The sequence below is a fragment of the Amblyomma mixtum genome, chromosome 7 (assembly GCF_055824585.1).
Source record: "Amblyomma mixtum isolate Tamu chromosome 7, ASM5582458v1, whole genome shotgun sequence".
In the NCBI taxonomy this organism is placed as follows: domain Eukaryota; kingdom Metazoa; phylum Arthropoda; class Arachnida; order Ixodida; family Ixodidae; genus Amblyomma; species Amblyomma mixtum.
This window is the reverse complement of record NC_143018.1, coordinates 86,961,328-86,981,889: the sequence shown is the minus strand read 5'-3', so window position 1 is coordinate 86,981,889 and position 20,562 is coordinate 86,961,328. Positions and strand designations below refer to the sequence as shown.

Genomic DNA, 20,562 nt, shown 5'->3' with positions numbered 1-20,562 from the left:
CCCTGATTTTTATTCACTTCTCGCTACCCCATGTAGACCGTGAATGAGACGGACACGCACAGCTGGTCACACGCAGTAAATTTCCGTTTCGTGTCACGTCGAATTTTGGCTCTTATATACACAAGTTATTGCAATTTATAAAAAAAAAACGATCATAGCTGAAGTTGTGGAACTTCATAAGCCCACCTGCAGCCGAGAAAACCACAAAGTACTTGACACTTTTATTGCATGGTCATACAAGAAAGGAAGGAACCATTCACAAGAACCTTCCTTGACCTTACTTTTTGTAGTCATTCTCTGTAAAATGCAAGGAACATGCCAGAGACCTGTTGCTTGGCACCCACTCTCTTCCTTTCCCTGACAGTCCTTGGCGAGCGATATTTTCAGCCACGCTTCTCGACGCTGTAGTTCAGAGGGAAACTCATGATATCTCACAGTTGGCTGTTTTCTGGAGTTCGTGACGGACAGTGGCACACGGCAGATGCGCGGCATCGTGCCCCATACACGTCCCTGACCTCCACACACGCATGCACGAAAATCCCAAAGAGTGCACGGCAGACACGAGGCAAACATTAATTCACGCGCACGCGAAAAGTCCAAATCCAGCACCGCAGACGCGAGGCAAACGTGCTCACTCACGCGCACAGCAGAAAATCCAAATAAAGCACTGCAGACATGAGGAACGTGAGTAGTAGTAGTAGTAGTTTTTATTTCGCATTAAATATGGAAGGCAAAGGCGGTTTTACACGACGCAAACGCGGTTTTACATGACGCAAACGCGCTCGAACACGACGAAGCAATTAGCGCTTCGGGAGTCCACTCCCGGGACCTGTCCCCGAACAGTGGCGCCCCCACCGAAAACAGCGGCCGCGACTGTAAACTCCGCCAGGACATGCTCACCCATTGTCGGCGGCGCGACGTGGCTGGCCGCACCTCGCTTTGCGCTTTGCATCAAGCGGCCGTGGTAGTGCTATAAATGCTTATGTTGCAATTATTTTTTTCCTAAAAGACTATTTCATGGCTTTGTTCACATATACGAAGTATTTGGACACACACTGCATGCTCTAACATCATTTTAAGAAGCACTCCTAATTAGATGAACTTCTGATAAGATGAACAGTCTTCATGGTCCCTTGGAGTTCCACTAATCTTGCAGTTGTGGTTAATTCTTCTCACTCGAAAACAGTTCATACTGGGTTCGAATACACCCCTCAGGCGCTTACCGCACGGGGCTCCAACAGACGCCCCACACCGCTGCTTTTGGTCCACCAGGTCTGTCTATTCGCACGACTTCTTCTCCAGACTGTGAAAAATAAAAAAGTTGCGCTCAGTTTGCATACAAGGTGTCTATATTCCACAGTATGCAAGTGAAACTCAACCAAATTAATTTTGTACTGCCTACTCTGCTGCTGACAACATCATGATCACTGACAGAAATAAAAATTACAATATCAGCTCATTCGTAATTAATTTTTGTTTGCTTACTTCACAGCTAATTGTTCCATGGGTGTTGTGATGCTGAATGCAATGATGAAGCGATGCTTGTTCAATTCGTAAATGAAAAACAAAAATAAAACACTCTGTGGAATTGGAACAGGTTAAAACACTTAACTTTTAGGGGAATATATACAGAGTTAAATGCGTACATCATGATTATTTTACTTATGACAAACAACCCATTCAAGTAAATTATCAAAGAAAGGAGTGATGAGCAAATGTTTATAAGGAATGCTGCATGGGTGGTAAGGCATAGGCAAGGAACTTTGCAGTTCTCAATGCTGATACCAAAGTGGGTAGATACAGTACCCTAGATTTAAGATAATTCTGTCTCACAGAGCAGTGAAAAGATAATTAATAATAGTTCTCATTAATTGTTTTCCTCCAGAAAATATGCAGAGAATTTCATCCCTGGTTTAAGAGTTCAGAAAGCTTCACCAGTTCAGCGTGACGGTTTAGGTGTGCAAGTTGAACTCTGCTAGAACTGAGCAATAACTTCTATTCAAATGATTAGTCTCACCAATAATGTAAATGCAAAGAGGAAATCAAAATGAGTAAAAAAATTACAAGCTGCCCCTTTATTTGGTTTTGTGCAAGTTGGGATCAGCACACACAATTTAGTACCATCTAGCTAAACCAAGAGAGGCAAACAGTTACAGTCTGGTTAATCAACTGCTTTCCATGTTAACTCAAATATATACAGGGTGTCCCAGCTAAATGTAACCACGTTTATAAAAAAGTGATTTCCTAGATGAGTAAAACCAACTCAGCACTATTGATAGTCGTATGACCTAGTCTGCAGTATTTTTTTTTCATTCTGCAATTTTTGGTAAAACTAACTAGCTAGCTTTTAAGTACTAGCTTGTGGAAAAAAGCGTCAATAAGGAATTTGTGGGTAGCCTTGACAAAACAGCCGGCTGAAATGTTTTTAACAGGTTACCATTTACATAATTTTTCTTAGAGGCCCTATGAGAAAGCGTGCAAAATTGAAAATCTACCACTTCAATGTGATGCTACTTGAGCGCCTCAATACGCCCTGGAAGTGAAAAAAAAAAATCTGTTTATCTCTGGAACATTGTCTCCAACAAGCTTCCCATCTAATGCACTGGGCATAGGATATAAGATAAAAGCATTTTGTTCTCTGCTAATGCATCTTCGGGTGCTAGAGTATAGTACCACTGTCAAGGGGTAACTTCTGATTTTACAAGCTTTCTTTTAGAGATGTTACAAAAAGCTACTTAAACGATACCTTGTTACAAACATTTCAGCCGTCTGTTTTTCAAGGTGATCTACAACTCTCGAACTAACATTTTTTTCCTGAAGCCGCTGTTTTAAAAGCTGGCCAGTTAGTCTTAAGAACTAGCTGACTAACACTGTGGAACGAAACAATACTGCAGACTAGGCCATATAACTCTCAACAGCACTGAGTTGGTATCACTTACCTAGAAGACTCCGTCTTTTTCAAAAACTTAGTTACATTTAGCTGGGACGCCTGCTATAAGCTGACCATCCAGGATAAGCAAGAGAAGCAGATGCTTGAGGCCTCCTCTAAGTTACTTGTCAGTAAGAACAGCATACTCGAAATGTGCTTCCATTACTCAGTGGCCGTTGTTTTCAAGAAAAAGCAAGAGAGAATCATTTCTGCAGTCAATACCTGTAGTTTATTTTCTCATATGTAATACTCTTTCCTCACTGCAGACATTCTTTTCTGCTGAAACTGTGAAAACATGCTTAGGTGCTGTAGCCAGCTGAGCTGGTGGATTTGTTGTTATTGGTACTGGCATCTTTGCAATTTAAAATTGAGAGGAATTTTGCAGTGTATCACAGAATGTTGTTAATAAAATTGCGAGGACAATTTAGCTACTAAAGTGTTGAGAGGCTAAAGCCGAGGACACTATGCCGTGACAACTTCCGGTTGATGTGACGTCACATCGTTCCCGTGGTTACTATATCGACGTCCGTGCTATTTTGACGCAGTTTTGACACTTTTGCCTATAATTAACTAATTAATCTACAGTCATCAAACTTGGCTTCTAGGTTCATTTTTTCCTCCTCTATCTGATGCAACTACTATTGGTTTTATTCCATCTTATTTTTATTTCCCGAGTTAAACGCGTGTGACACGCTTTGTTAACGGACGACAGTATGAGCCATTAAAGGCTTTCGCCTTAATAACGCAAAAGAAACATTGCAGAAATTTCAGCAAGACTTTCCAGCAAACACAGCAGTGTTGCTTGGCTTATGTAAATTAATCTTCTTTGCTGCTGCTTCCTTCGTGTTAATTCAGCTTCTCTGAGAACGAAACAAACGAGAGATTCCGTACCCTTCCACGAATGGTGACCATGCCAGTCGCCAGTCCCAAGGCAAGGTACTGGCCATCAGGGTTCCAGCTAGCGCTGGTCACTCTCCCGCTGGTGCGATGCTTGGAGACCGATTTCTGTTCGGAGGACCATAGCCCTGCAAATGACAGAAGAGCCAAGTAGGACAGCATTATCGTCAAATACTGCTTGATTATACTAAACTTCACCATTCGAGATACAAATTACAACCTCTTCCCACAGCCATCAACAAGGCACAGTGACTTTCGCATAGATTTCATTTTCAAACCAGAGTGCAGCTACTAAATCAATGCATTTTTTGCACTAAAAAAAAAGGCACACTATAGAACAGAAGCTCTTCAAGAAGGGTAACGAAGGATGATGATAAGCACTATTCCCAAATTTTGTGAATGCTACATTGCTACAGCGGAAGTATTCCAAGTTGAAGGATGATGTTTGGTGGCTCGACAGAACTGCTCATCCTTATTACTGCAGTCACTTCTGTTATCAGTAGAATGCATCGAAAAGTTGCTTTCATTGCTGCAGTCAACGTTGCCATCATTGTCCAAAAGAAAGTCCATTATATTTGAATAGAAAGGCCGCTTCCACATTTGCTCCCTACGATGGCTATCTTTACATTAGAAAACAGCGAACTGAATTATCAACAGATGCAAACAAAAATACTTTGAAAAGATGGATTCACTGCTGCCAGCTGTCGGCAAAGTATCCAACATCCGTCCAAAAATTTGTCATAGTGCCCCATCTCGGGGAAGCTATAAGAACCGTTAAAAGAAACGAGCCATCCTCTTGACTACTTTGCTAGTATGGCCCTGCTTTCCATAGGCGCCAATCCGATGGCTTTGAAAGACAATGGGTTAATCAAGTAATTAGCCACTAAATTGAAAATCTTTAGATTGAAGTCCTATTTTACAGCATATGAGAATCTAACGAATTTTCTGAGCATCAGTGTAAACAGAATGCTAGAAAAGTAATTATTTTGCTGCCAATACCTTGCCGCAGTCAGATCATAAAGTGCCAAGTTTTTGACTCAGTTTTTATTCAGTTCAGTATAAACAGGAATATATGATTAGACGAAGCCCCTTGAAATACACATACAAAAAAAAGAGAATACATATCCAAACTTTTCAATTTGCTGTTATAGTGCCAGTTATGATTGCAGGCTCAGTTAGAAGCGGACGTATAAGTTGCTTTTCTGCATTGCATACAGCATGAGACAACTATAAGACATAGATTATATTGGGACTAAAAAAAAAAGAAAAAAGGAAAATGTGTCCCAGCCCGCACCACTAAGTATTTAAACTATAAGACAGCTGCCACCTTAGTTCCTGGAGACATTCTTGCTTTATTAGCCCCGAGGTGTTGAAGCGTGTTATTATATGGCTGGAGGCTATCTCGCTATTCCTTTTCAATTAATTTTTCTCTTCCTTATAGTCACAAATGTAGGATGTGGAATTAACATTTCAACTAACCACTCAATATAAAGAACTGATTTATATTTCTTTAGACATTTTCCTGGACATGTAATGAACAAAAACAACACGGCTTTCAAGTCACAGCGCTGAAGCAAAGTTTTACTTAAATGTGCCAACGTAAAACGAAAATAATAAAGCGTTCAGGGGCACACATTTCCTGCATTTCAAAATTCTGCCGACTTACTTACAAATGCGATGACGCATTCTTAAGTCATAAAAGTATCAGATCAGTTGCAAACTATAAATCATAATAGACTTACACTCATAAAGAACTACAGGATTTGGAGAGAAAGTAACCCAAAGTGCAAACATTTCATGGTTACAAAAACATGCATGACAGGTGACAATGGTTCGTTCACTTCGATGTACGAGGTCTGTTAGAAAAGTATCCGACCTTTGGCCGTTGAAAAAAAACTTGCAGAACTGGAGCGTTGCAAACCTAGTCATCTTTAAAGTAGTGTACTCGGGACTCCACATACTTCTCCCAGCGGTGCTGCCATTGTGGGAAGTATTCCAAAAAGGCCCCTTTCGGAATGGAGTTTAGCTCAGCTGTCGTTGCAGCCATAATGTTCTTCCTTGTCTGAAATCGCGCTCCTTTCAATGGCCTTTTGATTTTGGGAACCAGCCAGAAATCGCAGGGGCCATAACAGGACAGTAAGGAGTCTGTTGAACTACAGGAGTCTGGTTTTTCACCAAAAAATCTGATTCGAGTGCGAGGAATGTGCAAGAGCATTGGCACGATGGGTGCGCCAATTTCCTGTTGACCTCAGCTCCGGGTTCTTGCGCCGCACAGCATCACGTAGGCAACGGAGGACATCCCTGTAGTACTCTTTGGTCATTGTTTGACCCTGTAGAGTGCATACTCGTGGTCTGCCACACAGAGGGTGTCAAAGAAAGCAGTCAGCATCACTTTCACATTGCTGCGCAATTGGCGGGCCTTCTTTAGTCTTGGTGACGTGGAATGCTTCCACTCTGACGACTGGGATCTGGTTTCCGGGTCGTACCTGTACACCCAAGACTCGTCACTAGTGATTATGATGTTGATGAAGTCGGGGTCACTGTTTGCGGAATCCAGCATGTCCTGTGAGACTTCAACACGAAGCTGCTTTTGCTCCACCGTGAGCAGCTTCGGCACGAATTTCGCCGCAACTCTCTCCATGGCCAAATCTTCGGTGATAATAGAATGTGCGGAGAAATTGCTCGTGTCCACCTCTTCCTCAATTTCTCGGATAGTCACGCGACAGTCCCGCATCACCATAGCGTTCAGTTCGGCAATGACCTGGTCATTTTGGCATGTTGATGGCCGATTGGAGCGTGGCTCGTTCTCCACCGATGTGCGGCCATCTTTAAAACAATTGTAACACTGCTTAAACTGTGTGCTGCTCATAGCATCTTCACCGAAAGCCGTCTGAATATTTCGAATGGTTTCCACTCGGCTGTCGCCAAGTTTATGGCAAAATTTGTTGCAGTAGCGCTGCTCCTTTCACTCCGCCATTTTCCTTCCAATAAAAAACCGACGAGAGCACTGCACACTGCCTCACTCAAACGCTGCTTCCCAGCGACTGACGCTATCGGCAGGCGGGAAAAAATTCATGCATGCGCATGAAGGTTCAAGGTCGCCTGATGCAAGCGCGCTTGTCTCATATCCATCAGGTGTTCGCAAAAAAAAATAAAGTCGGATACTTTTCTAACAGACCTCGTATTTTAGTGACATTGGCGTGTCAAAGGAAATATGATCAACACTCACCAAAATCAGAGCAAGAGCAGCTGACAAGTGTGTGAGTGAGTGGATTGTAGGTGAGGCACTGGATGGAATCATGGTGCCTGTAGAAAAATAAATATAAAAAAGGCAACATCAGACACTTGTTCATCCATAGCACTTAATCAGCCGCGCATCCTAGCAGAGGTTATGGCGCTGTTGGTTTCGCTAATCTAAAAAGAAAGAAAAGATAAGGGCATGCACAAGTTCGTGTTGCCATCTGCTGAATTATGGGTCTCAATGTGGTGGCCAATCTTTGTTTCCCACACACTGTCAGTATGATACACCATAGTCAGTTTCTGGGCTCAAATGATCCCAGTCAAAAAAACCATTGGAACCAATTGGATTTCCAATGGGTCCCAATTGGACAAGTTCAGTTTCCAATTGGATCCAATTGGAATGGTGTTCCAATTGGATGGTCCAAATGGACTACCCAATTGGACCATTTGGATTTCCAATTGGTGAGCCCAATTGGTCTTACCCATTGCATCCAATTGGTCCGCCGAACTGCACCCAATTTATCCAATGAATGTTTGCATGTTTGACGAAAAAAGTAGAACTAATATGGTACTTACAATAAGAGCTATCAGCAGCTTAGCCTAATAAATTGTACTCATCACCTACACCACCACTGGAGCTGAAATTAAATTAAATAACTGCACTCAGTGGGCAAGCGCTACCGGCCCCAGCATGAGAGCCTAATAAATTGGGTATATAAGTTGGAGCAGAAGTGTGTTCTCTGGATGTACATATTGAGCTAATGTATGCTACGAGTGCCTGAATGTGCAGTGTTGCTTGTGTGTGATGCATGTGTGTCTGTTGGCTTTGATTTCCATAAAAGCATGTTAATTTCAATTCCGTAGAAAAATGTTGATTGGCACTAGGCAGAGTGTCTCCCTGCAGTCCTCATAAATCAGTTTTCCTAATGCACATTACAATGTGTTAAGTTGTAGAAATATTCATCCAAGATCCTAGAGCATATTATTCAAACATTTAGCTACCTTTCTCAATGAATGTAACATATTTTGTGAATATTTTCTGGGTCAAATAACTGCCTGGCCTAATGGGTCCAATTGGCTAGTCCAGTTGGATCCAATTGGTCAGGGGCTAAAAACACAACTGGAACCAATTGGTTCCAATTGGGAAATCCAATTGGAAGCAATGGGAATGTCCATTTAGTTCCAACTGGAATGTCCAATTGGTTCCAATGGTTTTTTTTTGACTGGGATGTGCAAGAGATTAGTAAACATCGAGCATTGTGTGAAATTTTGCTATGCTCATTAAATAATTTATAATTGAATTTCTTCTCCCATACAATCTTGGTCTTCATTTCAGCAACCGAACGATGGTTTTGGCGTTAGAAGTAGGTATGAGATCACGTCAGCCATAAAAAATTGCAATAAATCGCTGCTTCTGTCATTTAAACTTGCTCCAACTCTTATGCTAACCTGCTCAAGAAGTTCACAGCAAGTGAACAAAGAGCTATTGTAGCTTTTATGTCCCTTGTGTGATTTCAAACCTACGCATGATGTCACAACTATCGTTTGGATACTGAAACCAAAACTGCATGGAGAAGAGATTTCATTATAAATGATTTACTGAGCATAGGCGAATTTCATATGGCAATCCACGTTCACTTATGTCCAAGTCATCATTCGAGTGCAAAGATGGGCAAAGAAAAATCTGGTAATACATTCAAGTCTGTGTGAACAACAGATGCATGTGCTGCCTCTGAGCCCGTCCTGTTTTGCGGTTTTGCTTCTCACGGTGTCCTACCACCTGGCCTACAACCACATCCTTCTCCGTCACTTGAAACTTTCTTTAGTGCGTCTTTGACAGCATCAGAAATGGACAAATTTTTGGTTTAGTGAATAAGCTTATTTCTTATTCACAAAACCAAACATTTTAAGGCTTGATACGTGCCAGACAATGCTTTCAGGAATTGCGTGCTTTAGAAAAGCGGCCAGCAAGGTATTTAGCAAAATTAAAAACTAAGCAAACAGGGTGGGCAGCGCGCAAACAAGACAATGGCGAGTCTTCCTTTCATTAAATTATTCCCCATGCTGTCAGGATGAATACCAAGCACAATTTCCGACGAAGATGCGTGCTGTACATACGAATATTTGAGAATGCCTTCAAGGGTCGATGTCCAGATGATGACCTGCTTGTCGGCACCTCCCGACGCGAAGCGCTTCCCGTCCCTCGCGTAGGAGACGCAGTAGACGGCATCCTTGTGACCTTTCAGCGGCTGAACGAGAGCGCCGTCCGAGGTGTCGTAAACCAAGACGCGTGTCCCGGCTGCCACGATGAGCTGACTGCCGTCTGGCTTGAAGGCCAGGTCGTAAATGCTGTGGGGGTAGTTCGCAAACGATTGCATTAAATACTGCGTACTGCATGGTAAAAGCTTATGTCTGAACATCTACGTGTTTATAGCCAGTGGCTTCATTAAGATTTCGCAAATCTAAAGGACACTGCTCATACGTGAAGGTTGGTCAAAGGACGAGAAGCCATTTATGTGTTCACAGCCAGTGGCTTCATTAAATATCGGTAATCTAAAGGAAACCGTGCCTAAATGAGAATGGTTGGTCAAATGACGAGATTGCCCCTGTTCGATGCTCATGACGACTCAACTCATTAAACATTTGCAGAACTAAGGACGCCAAGCACATTAAATATAAAGCACATAGGTAATTTTGTTTTCAAAGTTCGAAAAGGGGCGATTCACAGGCTCCTAAGGCATTGCGTTAGATTATTGTGTATTGCGCGATGCATTGGGGCTGCGAATCGACGGTGACATGAGTAACGCGTGCCGTTTTTACCATTGCTCGTTGTTTTCGCGGTCGTGGACTTTGTCCACCCACAGCGCAACAGCCCGCATCGTCGAAGACAGCGTGAAGACTTGGATAATTTCTGTCCAAGATGGTTACATCGTCACATCGTGACAGAAAACGCGACTTCAAAACACACGTTTTGGTGACTGTCGCCATGGTGACGCCAATAATTGTTGATCATGATGGCGATTGGGCGAAGGAATTAAGACCACAAAGTGAAAGACAGGTACCAAACACACGCCTAACTGCGTTAATAAAAATATTTTTTTAAAAATTTACTGGTGTAAGAAACTGTTACAGCTTAAGCACAAAAGAAACCATTAAACAAAAATTTTTTTACTCGCTCAATTTTTTTTTTTTGAAACAGCCTAGAACGAAGTTTCCTTGGCCACACTGAGAAAAGCCGAACAGATTAATTGATAAGCAAAAAACAAAACGCCGCTCGCGAATCCGCGACTAAGCAAAATTTATTCGCTTGAAACGCGTAATCATGTAGGTCACAAAATTCGAAAGACAATCGCCTTCTCGTTACTCTGTATTTTTCAAGCCCCTCAAACCACTGCGCGCAAAACTGATTCAGCGAGAAAACAAATTCGAACTCAGTCACAACGTACGCACCGGCACCTTGCCGAACCATACGAACTAGTTTACGGCTTTTACGACTTGACACTGGGTGTGGAGCGTTATTTTAGCACAGGACGGTGATTGCCTTCAGTATGAGCGAAAACTGGACGCACTAAGGCAGTTGTCAAAGGAGATCGCGTTCACAGTTGCGAAGGCCGAGACGAGCAGCCGACAGGTGCGCGGCTGATCGGTTGGTCGCGCCGAGCAGTGCACCCTTCGCCCAAACGAGAGCGAGAGACGGAGGAAGGAAAGGGCATTCCGCTGGGAGTCGCAGCACCACAGACTTTGGAGTGCAAGAACGGGCGGACGCTGAGGCTGGGGCGATCACTGGGCTAAGTTCGTAACATGAGATCGGGCCGCTAAAATTAGCATCACTTTTCGGCGATGACGTCGTCCGCAGCGTCCCTTCCGCAGCCTAGCGCCGGAGAGGCAGCGGTGGGCACCGCTTATTTCCTCCGTCGCTCGGTGACAGCAGCGTGCTGCCGCGACGGTTGCTCGTCGTTGTCGTCGCGCTTGTGCCGTCGCTACCACCGCCAGAGCGCTACCACGCGCTCCGCATAATCGAACAGCCCCCGCTGCACGTGCTACGTGAACGACCACATGCCCCAGCCTTTCATCCGGAGTGTGTACTACTACGTCAAGAGCGTCGAGGATCCCAGCATCTTCCCACCCCGCGTGTCGTCGTCTCTGCGACGGTGCTTCGGTGTGCGCGCTTAGGTCAGATGTCGCGCGCTGCTCGCCGACGCTGATCGGGATTCAAAAAGTGAAATAGCGCGCGGGCGTCCACTCCAGAGAGGACAGCGAAGCCACGACCATGGTGGTACAGCAAAACGTCGAACCACCTCCGGCCGAGGAAAAGGCTGAGAAGAAGCACAAGTTGAAACAGCGGTTCCAGGTGATTCGCAAGCTAGGACAGGGGACTTATGGCAAGGTGCAACTGGCCATTAATAGGGCGACAAACCAGGAGGTGAGTCATGCACGAGCGCTTCTCTCTCTCGTCCGCCAACTGCGGCGGTTTGCTCGCACGTAGATTGCTGTGTTTCCTCTTTGATGCAGCTTTAGCTGTTATACCACTACATAGTGTTGCGTCAGTTTCGAATTTCATCTTATCACCTGTGATCGATACGTCAAACTCGAACACGCCTGGAAAAGCAGACGACACACCTGGCAACAGCTGTTGGTCTGTCGCTAGGCATTTCCATTTTTACTATTTGAATTCTATTTTCTATTTGATTTCTTTCGACTGCGAGTAGGTAACAGGCGCGTCTTTCGTGTGATTCTCGCCCGACACGAATGCTGCTTACCGAGTACGCGCTCGCTACGGGCGAGAGCTGCGCGTTATCATTGCGCAAGCCTCATTTCCATGCGGCAGTCGTCGGTGTTCCCGTTTTCACCGTCGATCGCGAGGTGTCAGCGGATCTGTAGGGCGGAAAGCGGTTCGCGGCTGGCCAACCTTGATCCGACGACGTAGGCCCCTCCGTTCCCCGCAAGCATAGACGAGACGGAATTCATTTGCGTCGTGTCTGGCACGTGTAGATCGACGGCGACACCAATTTGAAACAATCAAGTGCGTTTGCCGTGCGGTCGCATCCGCGTCAATCATCTGTGTAGCGTATCGGTGGTCTGAAACGACCGATTGTTTCGCTTGACGCTACCGATCGCAGTCGTCGGCTTAATGGCACTTGACAGTGCTCGGCGAAAGCCGCTTGAAGCTATTAGAGCGGCACAAGTGAAACTTGAGACCCGCTCTCTGCAGGCAGCGACGTTCCGTGCGGCGCGGAAGCGTAACTTGCGCCAACGGGCTGTCTTCGATCGTTGGGCGTGAGCGTCGTCGTTTTGGCCGTGACGGGATACACGGGGGTGTCTCGGCGCCGTAACGCATACGTGTTACCTGCGCGCACGCCTGCGCTTGTTGCGTAGAGCGCTGAAGGTCTCCCGGGCTGGCATAATCGCCTCTGGCTTTGTGCGTGCGTTTGTACATAGGCATATACTTCCGTGGGGAGCCCACGGATTCTCCTTCGCCTCGACCTGGCGGTACTTTCGCTTCTCGTCCGTGTGTCGTGCTGCCTCGTCGTTTCTGCCGAGAGTCCGCTATTGTTGCTCGCGCCCACCGCTTCTGAGATCCGAGCTTGCACGAAACTCGCCGGTGCGGGCCGTGGCAGAGGCGTATTGAGGGCAGAAAGAGCTCCATCCCCACCGCAGGGCGTTATAGTCCTTTCAAAAGAAAGACAGTGGGCAGATGTCCGCAAATTACAGCCTCTTCTGCGTGCGTGGTTATTTTTTCAGATGCTGGTGTTCTTAAGAGTGCCGAGAGAGGCTTTGAAGCTTGAGAGGCTTCGTCCATTTCGAAAGACAGGACCGAGCAGCTGTTCGAGTTCTCTTTTGTCGCAGTCCAAGAGGCTCATCGCGAACGGGCGCAAGGAGCAACGTCCCTTAGACACTGACCTCTAGGCCAGAAAGAGCCCAATGACCGTGTACCAGGAGCCCTTGACTTGCCGCTGGACAGCGTACATGCATGCTTCCAGGAAGAGGCGCAGTTTTGTCGTCTCCTCCACGAGTTGCGTGTGTCGTTTGCCTCTCAAGTGGGCGCTATTGTCTTCTTCGTTTCTGGCCTTGACAGTGGCGACGACGAGCGCCTCTTTTGTCCGGGGTCAGCGGCCATGTCGCGTGATTGTTGTCTCTGTCCTGTGGACTGCGGCAAACTCGTCGTTGCCGCGGGTGCCCGGGGCTTCTTTGTGCTTTCAGAAGGACCGCGTGTGCGAGCCTGTCTTTCCGCGCGTTGCGGTCATTTTCTACTTCATTGTTGCCGACTACGATGACCGAGCCGCGGCGGCACCCATTTACCTTTGGAGTTCGGCAAGCGACGGGATGGGAAGGGTGGAGGGGAAAAGGTGAATGACGGTCATATGTGCGAGCACGCTGTGCGCGAAGACGAAGGGGAAAAAAATGGTGTACTTTTCATACTCCATGGGCAAAGAACTACCCTCATGAGTGCACCAACAGCTCTTTTTGAGGATCCGTATATCAACATATGATGGCGCTCTGATTGGGCCAAAATTTGGCTGTTAGCAGACTGTCGCGCCACCTGCTGCATTCGTACTATTCATACGAACCATCATCATCATCATCAGCCGGACTACGCCCACTGCAGGGCAAAAGGCCTCTCCCATGTCTTTCCAATTAACCCTGTCCTTTGCCATAGAGTTTCTAAATAGTAAGAAACTATGATACGAACGGCTAAGCGGCTGCGTAATCACGGATTTAGAAGAGAAACAAGAAGTTGCAGAACGTCACTTATCCTTTGCGAAGTGGCCAAGCGGAGCTCCATAACTGGTGCCCGGTGCACTCCACTATACGGTGTGCCTCATGCCGCTCAACGTTTCACCGCGTAAGGAATACCATTAACCAATTGCTTCCGGAGAAAGCCTCAAAGGCAAAGTAAACAGGAAAATCTGCAGCAGAAGCAACGTACGTTCTGCAGTGAAGGACGGGTAGCAGACGACGACGATTATTGCTCGTCTGCTCGCGCTCGGCAAAAACAGACGGCAGCTTCATCAGCGTCCAGTGCGTGGGCCGAATGCGTGCTTGCCGCCTTCCTTCCTGCAGTTCTTTTTGTCCCGGGTGAAGGGTGTCTTGCATACTTGCAGACATCTGTCTGCAGAGTCATACGGAGCGCCTTTTCGTGCGCATCGGAAAGGAAGCACGCGTGGTTGGCATCATACTTTCGTGGACTGATGGATTCGCTGTGCAGTGCAGAGCAGACGAATTGATATTGCGCTCGGAAGAACGTTGCGTGATGATGGAAAAAAAAAGAAAGAAAAGCTCACACAAAGCGAAGAAAAGGAATGAGCTTCACGCGAAAGTTCAACAAACGGGTCGCTGTGGGAAGAAACTGCTTGTTGCTGCTAGAGGGCATGGTTGTGTGACAGCGAGAACGTCAGGCATGCACTGTGTGTACGCTCGCTCTAGCGCCGAAATCAAGAAAAATAAAAAGGTTGACGTGGGGGAACGCGCATTCGAGTAAATAAGCAGGGAACGGGCGGCAAGATGCGAGGGACGGGCAGTTTCTCCAAGATCTAGTGACGCGACGCTACGGACGCGAACAGGCGACCCTCTTGTCTTACCAGCGTCGCGACAGCGCGCCGCCCGCGCGAAAGATTGATTAAACGCAGGCCGCTCGTGCTCGTCGGAACAGCCGCTATTCGTTATGGACCGTTGCTCGTGACGCCTCGCTAGCGCGGGGAAACGAGAAAAAAAGGGAAAAAGAAAAGTAAATAAACGCGGCCGCTGTGCAGTCAGTCAAGCGCTGTCCCGTCGTCTGCTGCAGCGCGAGGCGCGCGTCGTCTGCGAACGGCCGCGTCGTCGTCTGCACTACGCGTACGACGTCGTCTGCTACGGAGCTGTGTACCGTCGTCTGCTGGCTTCGTGTAGCGCGGACCCTTGTGCTCGCGCCGACAAGAGGGCGTGAAAAGCCAAAAATAGGCGACGCTGACTTTGTGCCTCGTCTTGCGGGTTTCTTTCTTCTGTTCGCGCTGTTTCGCTTCGCTGTGCATGCTGCGTCCGCCCTGCGAGAGCTCCGTAGCGAAATCGGGAGCGAAATCTTCCCTGGGCGAAAACGGGCGGAACGATGCCCGTTCGAGGCTTTGTACAGTTCGGACCAACGTTTCTAGATTAAGACAGTTGGGAAACTTCGCCGGCGAGCCAGGGAGCCGAGCGGCCCCTCGCGATCGCCGTCTACGCGGTGGCGCTGCGGTCGCTTTAGGATGACCGCGTCGTCTGCTACTCCCAGTTCAACGTTTTTAGATAATATAATCAACATAAACTACGATGAGGCAATCGGTACGTCATGTTTCTCTAAACCGCGGAAAGAAGGGCTTCCAATTTTTTCCGATATTTACAGCCAAAAGCTCAACCTCGAGCATCCTTACCTCACGTACCCCAGACGTAGAGCGCAATGGGCGCAATGCAATGAGCCAATGGGCGCCGCGGCGGTGAAGAGAAATCGTGGCCTCTGAGATCAAGCGCGATGTTAAAGTACCGATGCTTGAGGTGGTCACGGAGGCCATAGAAAACAAACGCGGTACTCCCACCACCCAAGAGATGGCGCTCGCATCTCTTTGAGATGAAATCGGCGACAGAAAGGGGCCGCATACCCGGACAGAGTTTTCCAACTGTCTTTATCTAGAAACGTTGGTTCGGACTAGGAAGAGGTCGGAGGAATGGACAGGGTACGGCGAACTCCGGACAGAGGTGCCGTTCTCCCCGGGTTGATACGTATACAGGTATACCTTACCCCAACTAGCGGCATTGTCTTGTGCTCAGAGGGGCGACAGGAGCGTTGTGGAATCTGTCCGTCTGCCGTTGTCAGCGAGGTGAATAGCCGACGAGGCGCCGGGAGCGTTAAAGTTGTCGCCTGTGAAAACAGGTGGCGAGACACTATGCAGGGTGCGGCTCGCTGCCTCTGTCGAGGTCTCGCATAGAAAAAGAGGTTTATAAAAGAAACTGACCTTGTACATGTGTGCGATGCTGGTATACATATATGCTTCTTGTGGATATGGAGGCGAAATCCCAAACACGCCCGTGTGCTGTGAGTTGTCAGCACTCTTTAAAGAACCCCAGCTGGTCGAAATTAATCAGTCCTCCACTATGGCGATTCTTTTTCATTCTCTCATTCCTTCCTCCTCCTCTCCGTTACGACGCGGTTCAGGTGTCCACCGAGAATGAAAGTTATTGCACCTTACATTTCCCCACTGTTATTGTACTTGTGTCGCAGTGGAATGGTCGTCTGTGGAACTGTATTAATGGCATTTCTCAGTAGAGTTCGACAAGCATTCGAGAACTTACTGCGCAAAAAGACCAGGCGTGCATAGTATACAGTTATAATGAAACTGCAGCACAAATAAAGAAGGCGGAAAAGGGCGACCCGAAGAAATTCTATAGCATCCAGATGAACACAACGCTAACTCTTCGAGCAAGCTTAAAATTCAACACAGGCCATGGCCGCTGGCATCGCACCGCACACGGGCGTCTTTGTGTTTCGCCTCCATCGAAACGCGGCCGCCGCGGCTGGTATCGAAGCCAGAAACTCTGGCTCAGTAGCCGAGCGCCGTAACCACTGAGCCGAGCGCCGTAACCTCTGAGCCGAGCGCTCTAACCACTGAGCCACCGCTGCGAGTGCACGTGAAAATTCCCCAGGGGGTCGAAATTATTCAGGAGACCTCCACCATGGCACTTCTTTCTTTTTTTTCTTCCACTATCACCTTCCTCCCTTAAATTTCGACCCCAGGTAGTCGAAATTTCCCGAGCCCTCCACTACGGCGTCTCTCATAGCCTGAGTCGCTTCGGGACGTTAAACCCCATAAACCAAACCAAACCAAACCTTATTCTTAGCGGTTCAGGTGTCCGCCGAGATGTGACACAATTACTGCGCCATCTGTTTTCCTCGAAAACCAATTTTCAAACAATTTCCTGGCTCCTGTTTTTTTTCTTCTCCATTGAAAATTTAAGGAATGGATTATTGTGCACCCGTATCAGCGGATGTTCTCATCCGTTTAGTCCTGTTTGTCAACATTTTTAGGGACAGCAGATCTGCACGTGACATTACACATGCATCATTTCGTCAACGCACGCACGCACGCAAAAAAAAAAGCTGTTTCTGTGACGTATTAGTTCGTCTACCGAACAAGCGCGAGATAGGACTGTGGACAAGATACAAATAAGAAGAAAATAGAACGAGCGATAGTTTATTGGAAATGCCAGAGATGTGTGGGACAGGGGAGCGCATTATGGTGCATGCGTCATCCAGCGCTGACATCCGCAGCGATAACGCCCTATCTGTCCCGTGTATCTTTCGTATTCCTTCATTTCCTGTCTCAGCGGCTGTGCTTTCATTTTAATACGAATATCATGCCGGAGGAAAACATAGATACGTTAGTCTGGCTTGCAGCCAGTGTAGTTCCGCGGTTTTATTGGGGCAATTTCTCTGCCTGGATACCAATATCGGTGCTACTCCCTGCGACTAACGTTTACTATAGGGAAGTGCTAGCGATCGGCTCTGTAACTGCGAAGCATTTAATGAATTAAGCTAATAACTTGCCGTGCCATCGGCTTCAGTGATTTGAAAGACTCTGGTAGTATACTATATGAGAATAAAAGGCTGGAACTTGGCTTGGTTTAAGGTTTACGGGGTTTAACGTCCCGAAGCGGCTCAGGCCATGAGGGACGCCGTAGTGAAGGGCTCCGGATAATTTCGACCACCTGGAGTGCACCGACATCGCTCGTATGTACGAGTATACACAGGCCTGTCTAGCATTTTGCCTCCATCGGAATGGTTTGGTTTATTGGGGTTTAACGTCCCGAAGCCGACTCAGGCTATGAGGGACGCCGTAGTGGAGGGCTCCGGAAATTTCGACCACCTGGGGTTCTTTAACGTGCACTGACATCGCACAGCACACGGGCCTTTAGAATTTCGCCTCCGTCGAAATTCGACCGCCACGACCGGGATCGAACCCGTGTCTTTCGCGGGCCAGCGGCCGAGCGCCGTAAACACTGAGCCACCGCGGCGGGGAGCAATTCGAGCTGGCTTATATCGATAAATTGCATCGCATTCTAATGACAAAACATGTTTTGTCTCACTGAAAACACAGCTGTTGGTATGTGGGGTAAGAAGGGTAAAAACAAAAATGAAACACTATTCACGTGTCGCTGCCACCGGCCTTTTTCGCGACCAAACTGCGGGCGCATCGAGGCATCTTTTTATTCACGGATACCTATAAGGCTATACATTCAGCACCGTTCATTTCCAAACGGTGGTCACGGAGTCATTTTGGGTCTTCACGTCGCGAGTTTGAATAGAGTGAAAAAAAAAAAAAAACATGTTAATTTTTTTTTTGAAATCCAATTTTCTCAGAAATAAATATTTTGCCTCCGCAAACAAACGTCGACTTTGCCACGAAGAGCCGTATCTCTGTCTTCATACTAAGAAGAAAAACTGGACGGAGTTGACCTGGGTGTCAGAGTGGACGCTTCTAGAATGCGGGCCCAGGAGTAAGTAAGACAAGACGCAACACGTGCGTCAAAAAGTGCCCCCGATGACTAGCGTCGGAGCCACGCTTCGTCCGCTCGTATGACTCGTCGCCGTGACTCATGCTCGCGAAACGTTGCCGCAGCGTCTTTTCTTGTCCGCTTGCCAACGAGGAGAGAGTTGGCCCCGTTTCGCCCGGAGTTGCCGAAAAACGTCACTGCCGCGCTCCCTTCGGTGAAGAGCATCAGGGGGGGGGGGGGATGTAATAGTCACCGGTTATGCGTAATCAATGGCCGTCTCTATGCCAAGCCGACGTCTCAGAAGTCGGTGGGAAATTTTTCTTCGGTCGTCGTGACAGTGGTTGCGAAGCTCTCCGCGTTTCACTGGAGCCAGGCCCGAAATTTCGGGGTTTTGCAGATTGTGGCGACCCCTTTGGGGCAACTGGCGTATTAATTACGGGGCCGCCGGGATAGCTTGTGACATTGGTAATGTATTTTATGGCTCATCGGCAACGTTGACCAGCAGCAGTGGTCCCAAAAATCCCAGATGACGTCACCATGGTGTCAAAGTAGCTTATCAGAAGAAAAAAATTATAAGCTCTACAATTTTTATTCACGAATTGTTTGAGGTAGTCAAACATTAACAAGCTGATTTCGTTTACAGTTGCGATTGGCCATCGGAGTAATACAGGACGCCGCGGACCGCGGCCCAGTGTTAGCAACTGCTGTTTTTTTAAGTTCATTCATTCATTCATTCATTCATTCATTCATTCATTCATTCATTCATTCATTCATTCATCTTTATTCGACATCTTTACAGAGGTCTGGAGCACAGACAAAAATCTGAAGACGACAGCTTGACGGGGTCTGTGCCCCTTAACAATTCATGTGCGTACAGACATGTAGAAATGATATTTGGCATCGTCAGTTGCAAATTTGTAATTCAGAACATAAAAAAGTCATGACTGAAAACTAAATGAACAATTCTGTTATTAATAAGACGAACAATTCACAATGTACTAGTAAAAACATTCTCGGTAATGATGCAAGGCAGATACGTGGATAATAGCTAAGCAAAACAAACAGAGGACGACAGCACGAAGGCACTGGTGAATACAGGATAACAAAGCGAGCAATAAGAACGTTAGGAAAAACAAGAGAAAGTGACACGTTGATGAAAGTTTAAAATGTGTAGGAAAAGACGTAGACTTTCTTCTAGGTTTGCTTTTAGCTAACTGAATTTTTTTTTATGGATTGCGAATATTCAATAGAGACGGCAATCTCACGCGCAACAACTGAGTTCCATAGTTGGTGCGCACTGATGGAATGTGCCAGATTTCATGGTGACGTGCTTCATAAACATTATCATTTCTCATGAGGTTCGATAATGTTGCAATGAAATTATTTCCTTGGTTTCTTGTATCCTACTATAAACCGGGTTGCTTCTCGGCGGAAAAAACGTGAAGCTAGCATATGCGTTGCCTTACGGCTGTATGCTAATGGGTTGGTCTATCATTGGAAAGGAAGGGGAAAATAAATAAAAGAAAAAACTGCTTTCACATTCAAAGCACGTAATCAGTGCCGTCGTAATCTATATTTCCATTATGCTCGCTCTTGATTTTTATTTACCTTTCGTCATTCAATGGATAATTGCCAGCTTTTTCTTCGTATCGGGTTGGTGCAAATTGTCGCCGGTAGCCTTTAGGTACAACTCCTACTAATGTCCTCCAAAACCGGTGTGCCGATCCCCGGGTGGTCGAAATTATTTCCGGAACCATCCACTACGGCGCCCCTCATGTCCCATGTGCATCGCCGGGACGTTAAACCCCACATACCATACCATACCATACCATACCATACCATACCATACCATACCATATTATACCATACCATACCATACCATACCATACCATACCATACCATACCATACCATACCATACCATACCATACCAATTTCCTTCTGTCCTTCATAGCCTGAGTCGCTCTGGGACGTTAAACCCTAATAAACCAATTTCCTT

General features: G+C 46.7%; 2 protein-coding genes across 4 annotated transcripts in view; one reads left to right on the top strand and one right to left on the bottom strand.

Moving 5' to 3' along the window:
- Oseg1 (intraflagellar transport protein Oseg1) overlaps positions 1–10,045 on the bottom strand; it is a 55,414-nt gene extending 45,369 nt beyond the window's left edge. For both annotated transcript variants that reach the window (XR_016284319.1, XM_089553069.1), the window contains exons 1-5: positions 9,887–10,045; positions 9,185–9,415; positions 7,056–7,132; positions 3,821–3,954; positions 1,224–1,303 (exon numbers count right to left, since the gene is read on the bottom strand). Coding sequence is in view for 1 of the 2 variants with exons in the window: in XM_089553069.1 (XP_089409195.1) it covers positions 1,224–1,303; positions 3,821–3,954; positions 7,056–7,132; positions 9,185–9,415; positions 9,887–9,945 (581 nt within the window). In the remaining variant the exon portion in view is untranslated. The remainder of the gene's footprint in view (positions 1–1,223; positions 1,304–3,820; positions 3,955–7,055; positions 7,133–9,184; positions 9,416–9,886) is intronic.
- Positions 10,046–10,791: 746 nt separating this feature from the next.
- LOC149336721 (uncharacterized) overlaps positions 10,792–20,562 on the top strand; it is a 98,116-nt gene continuing 88,345 nt past the window's right edge. The window contains exon 1 of one of the 2 annotated variants that reach the window (XM_089553067.1): positions 10,792–11,489. In XM_089553067.1, coding sequence (XP_089409193.1) covers positions 11,337–11,489 — 153 coding nt within the window. In that variant the 5' untranslated portion in view covers positions 10,792–11,336. The remainder of the gene's footprint in view (positions 11,490–20,562) is intronic. The other variant, XM_089553068.1, reaches the window with a different exon arrangement.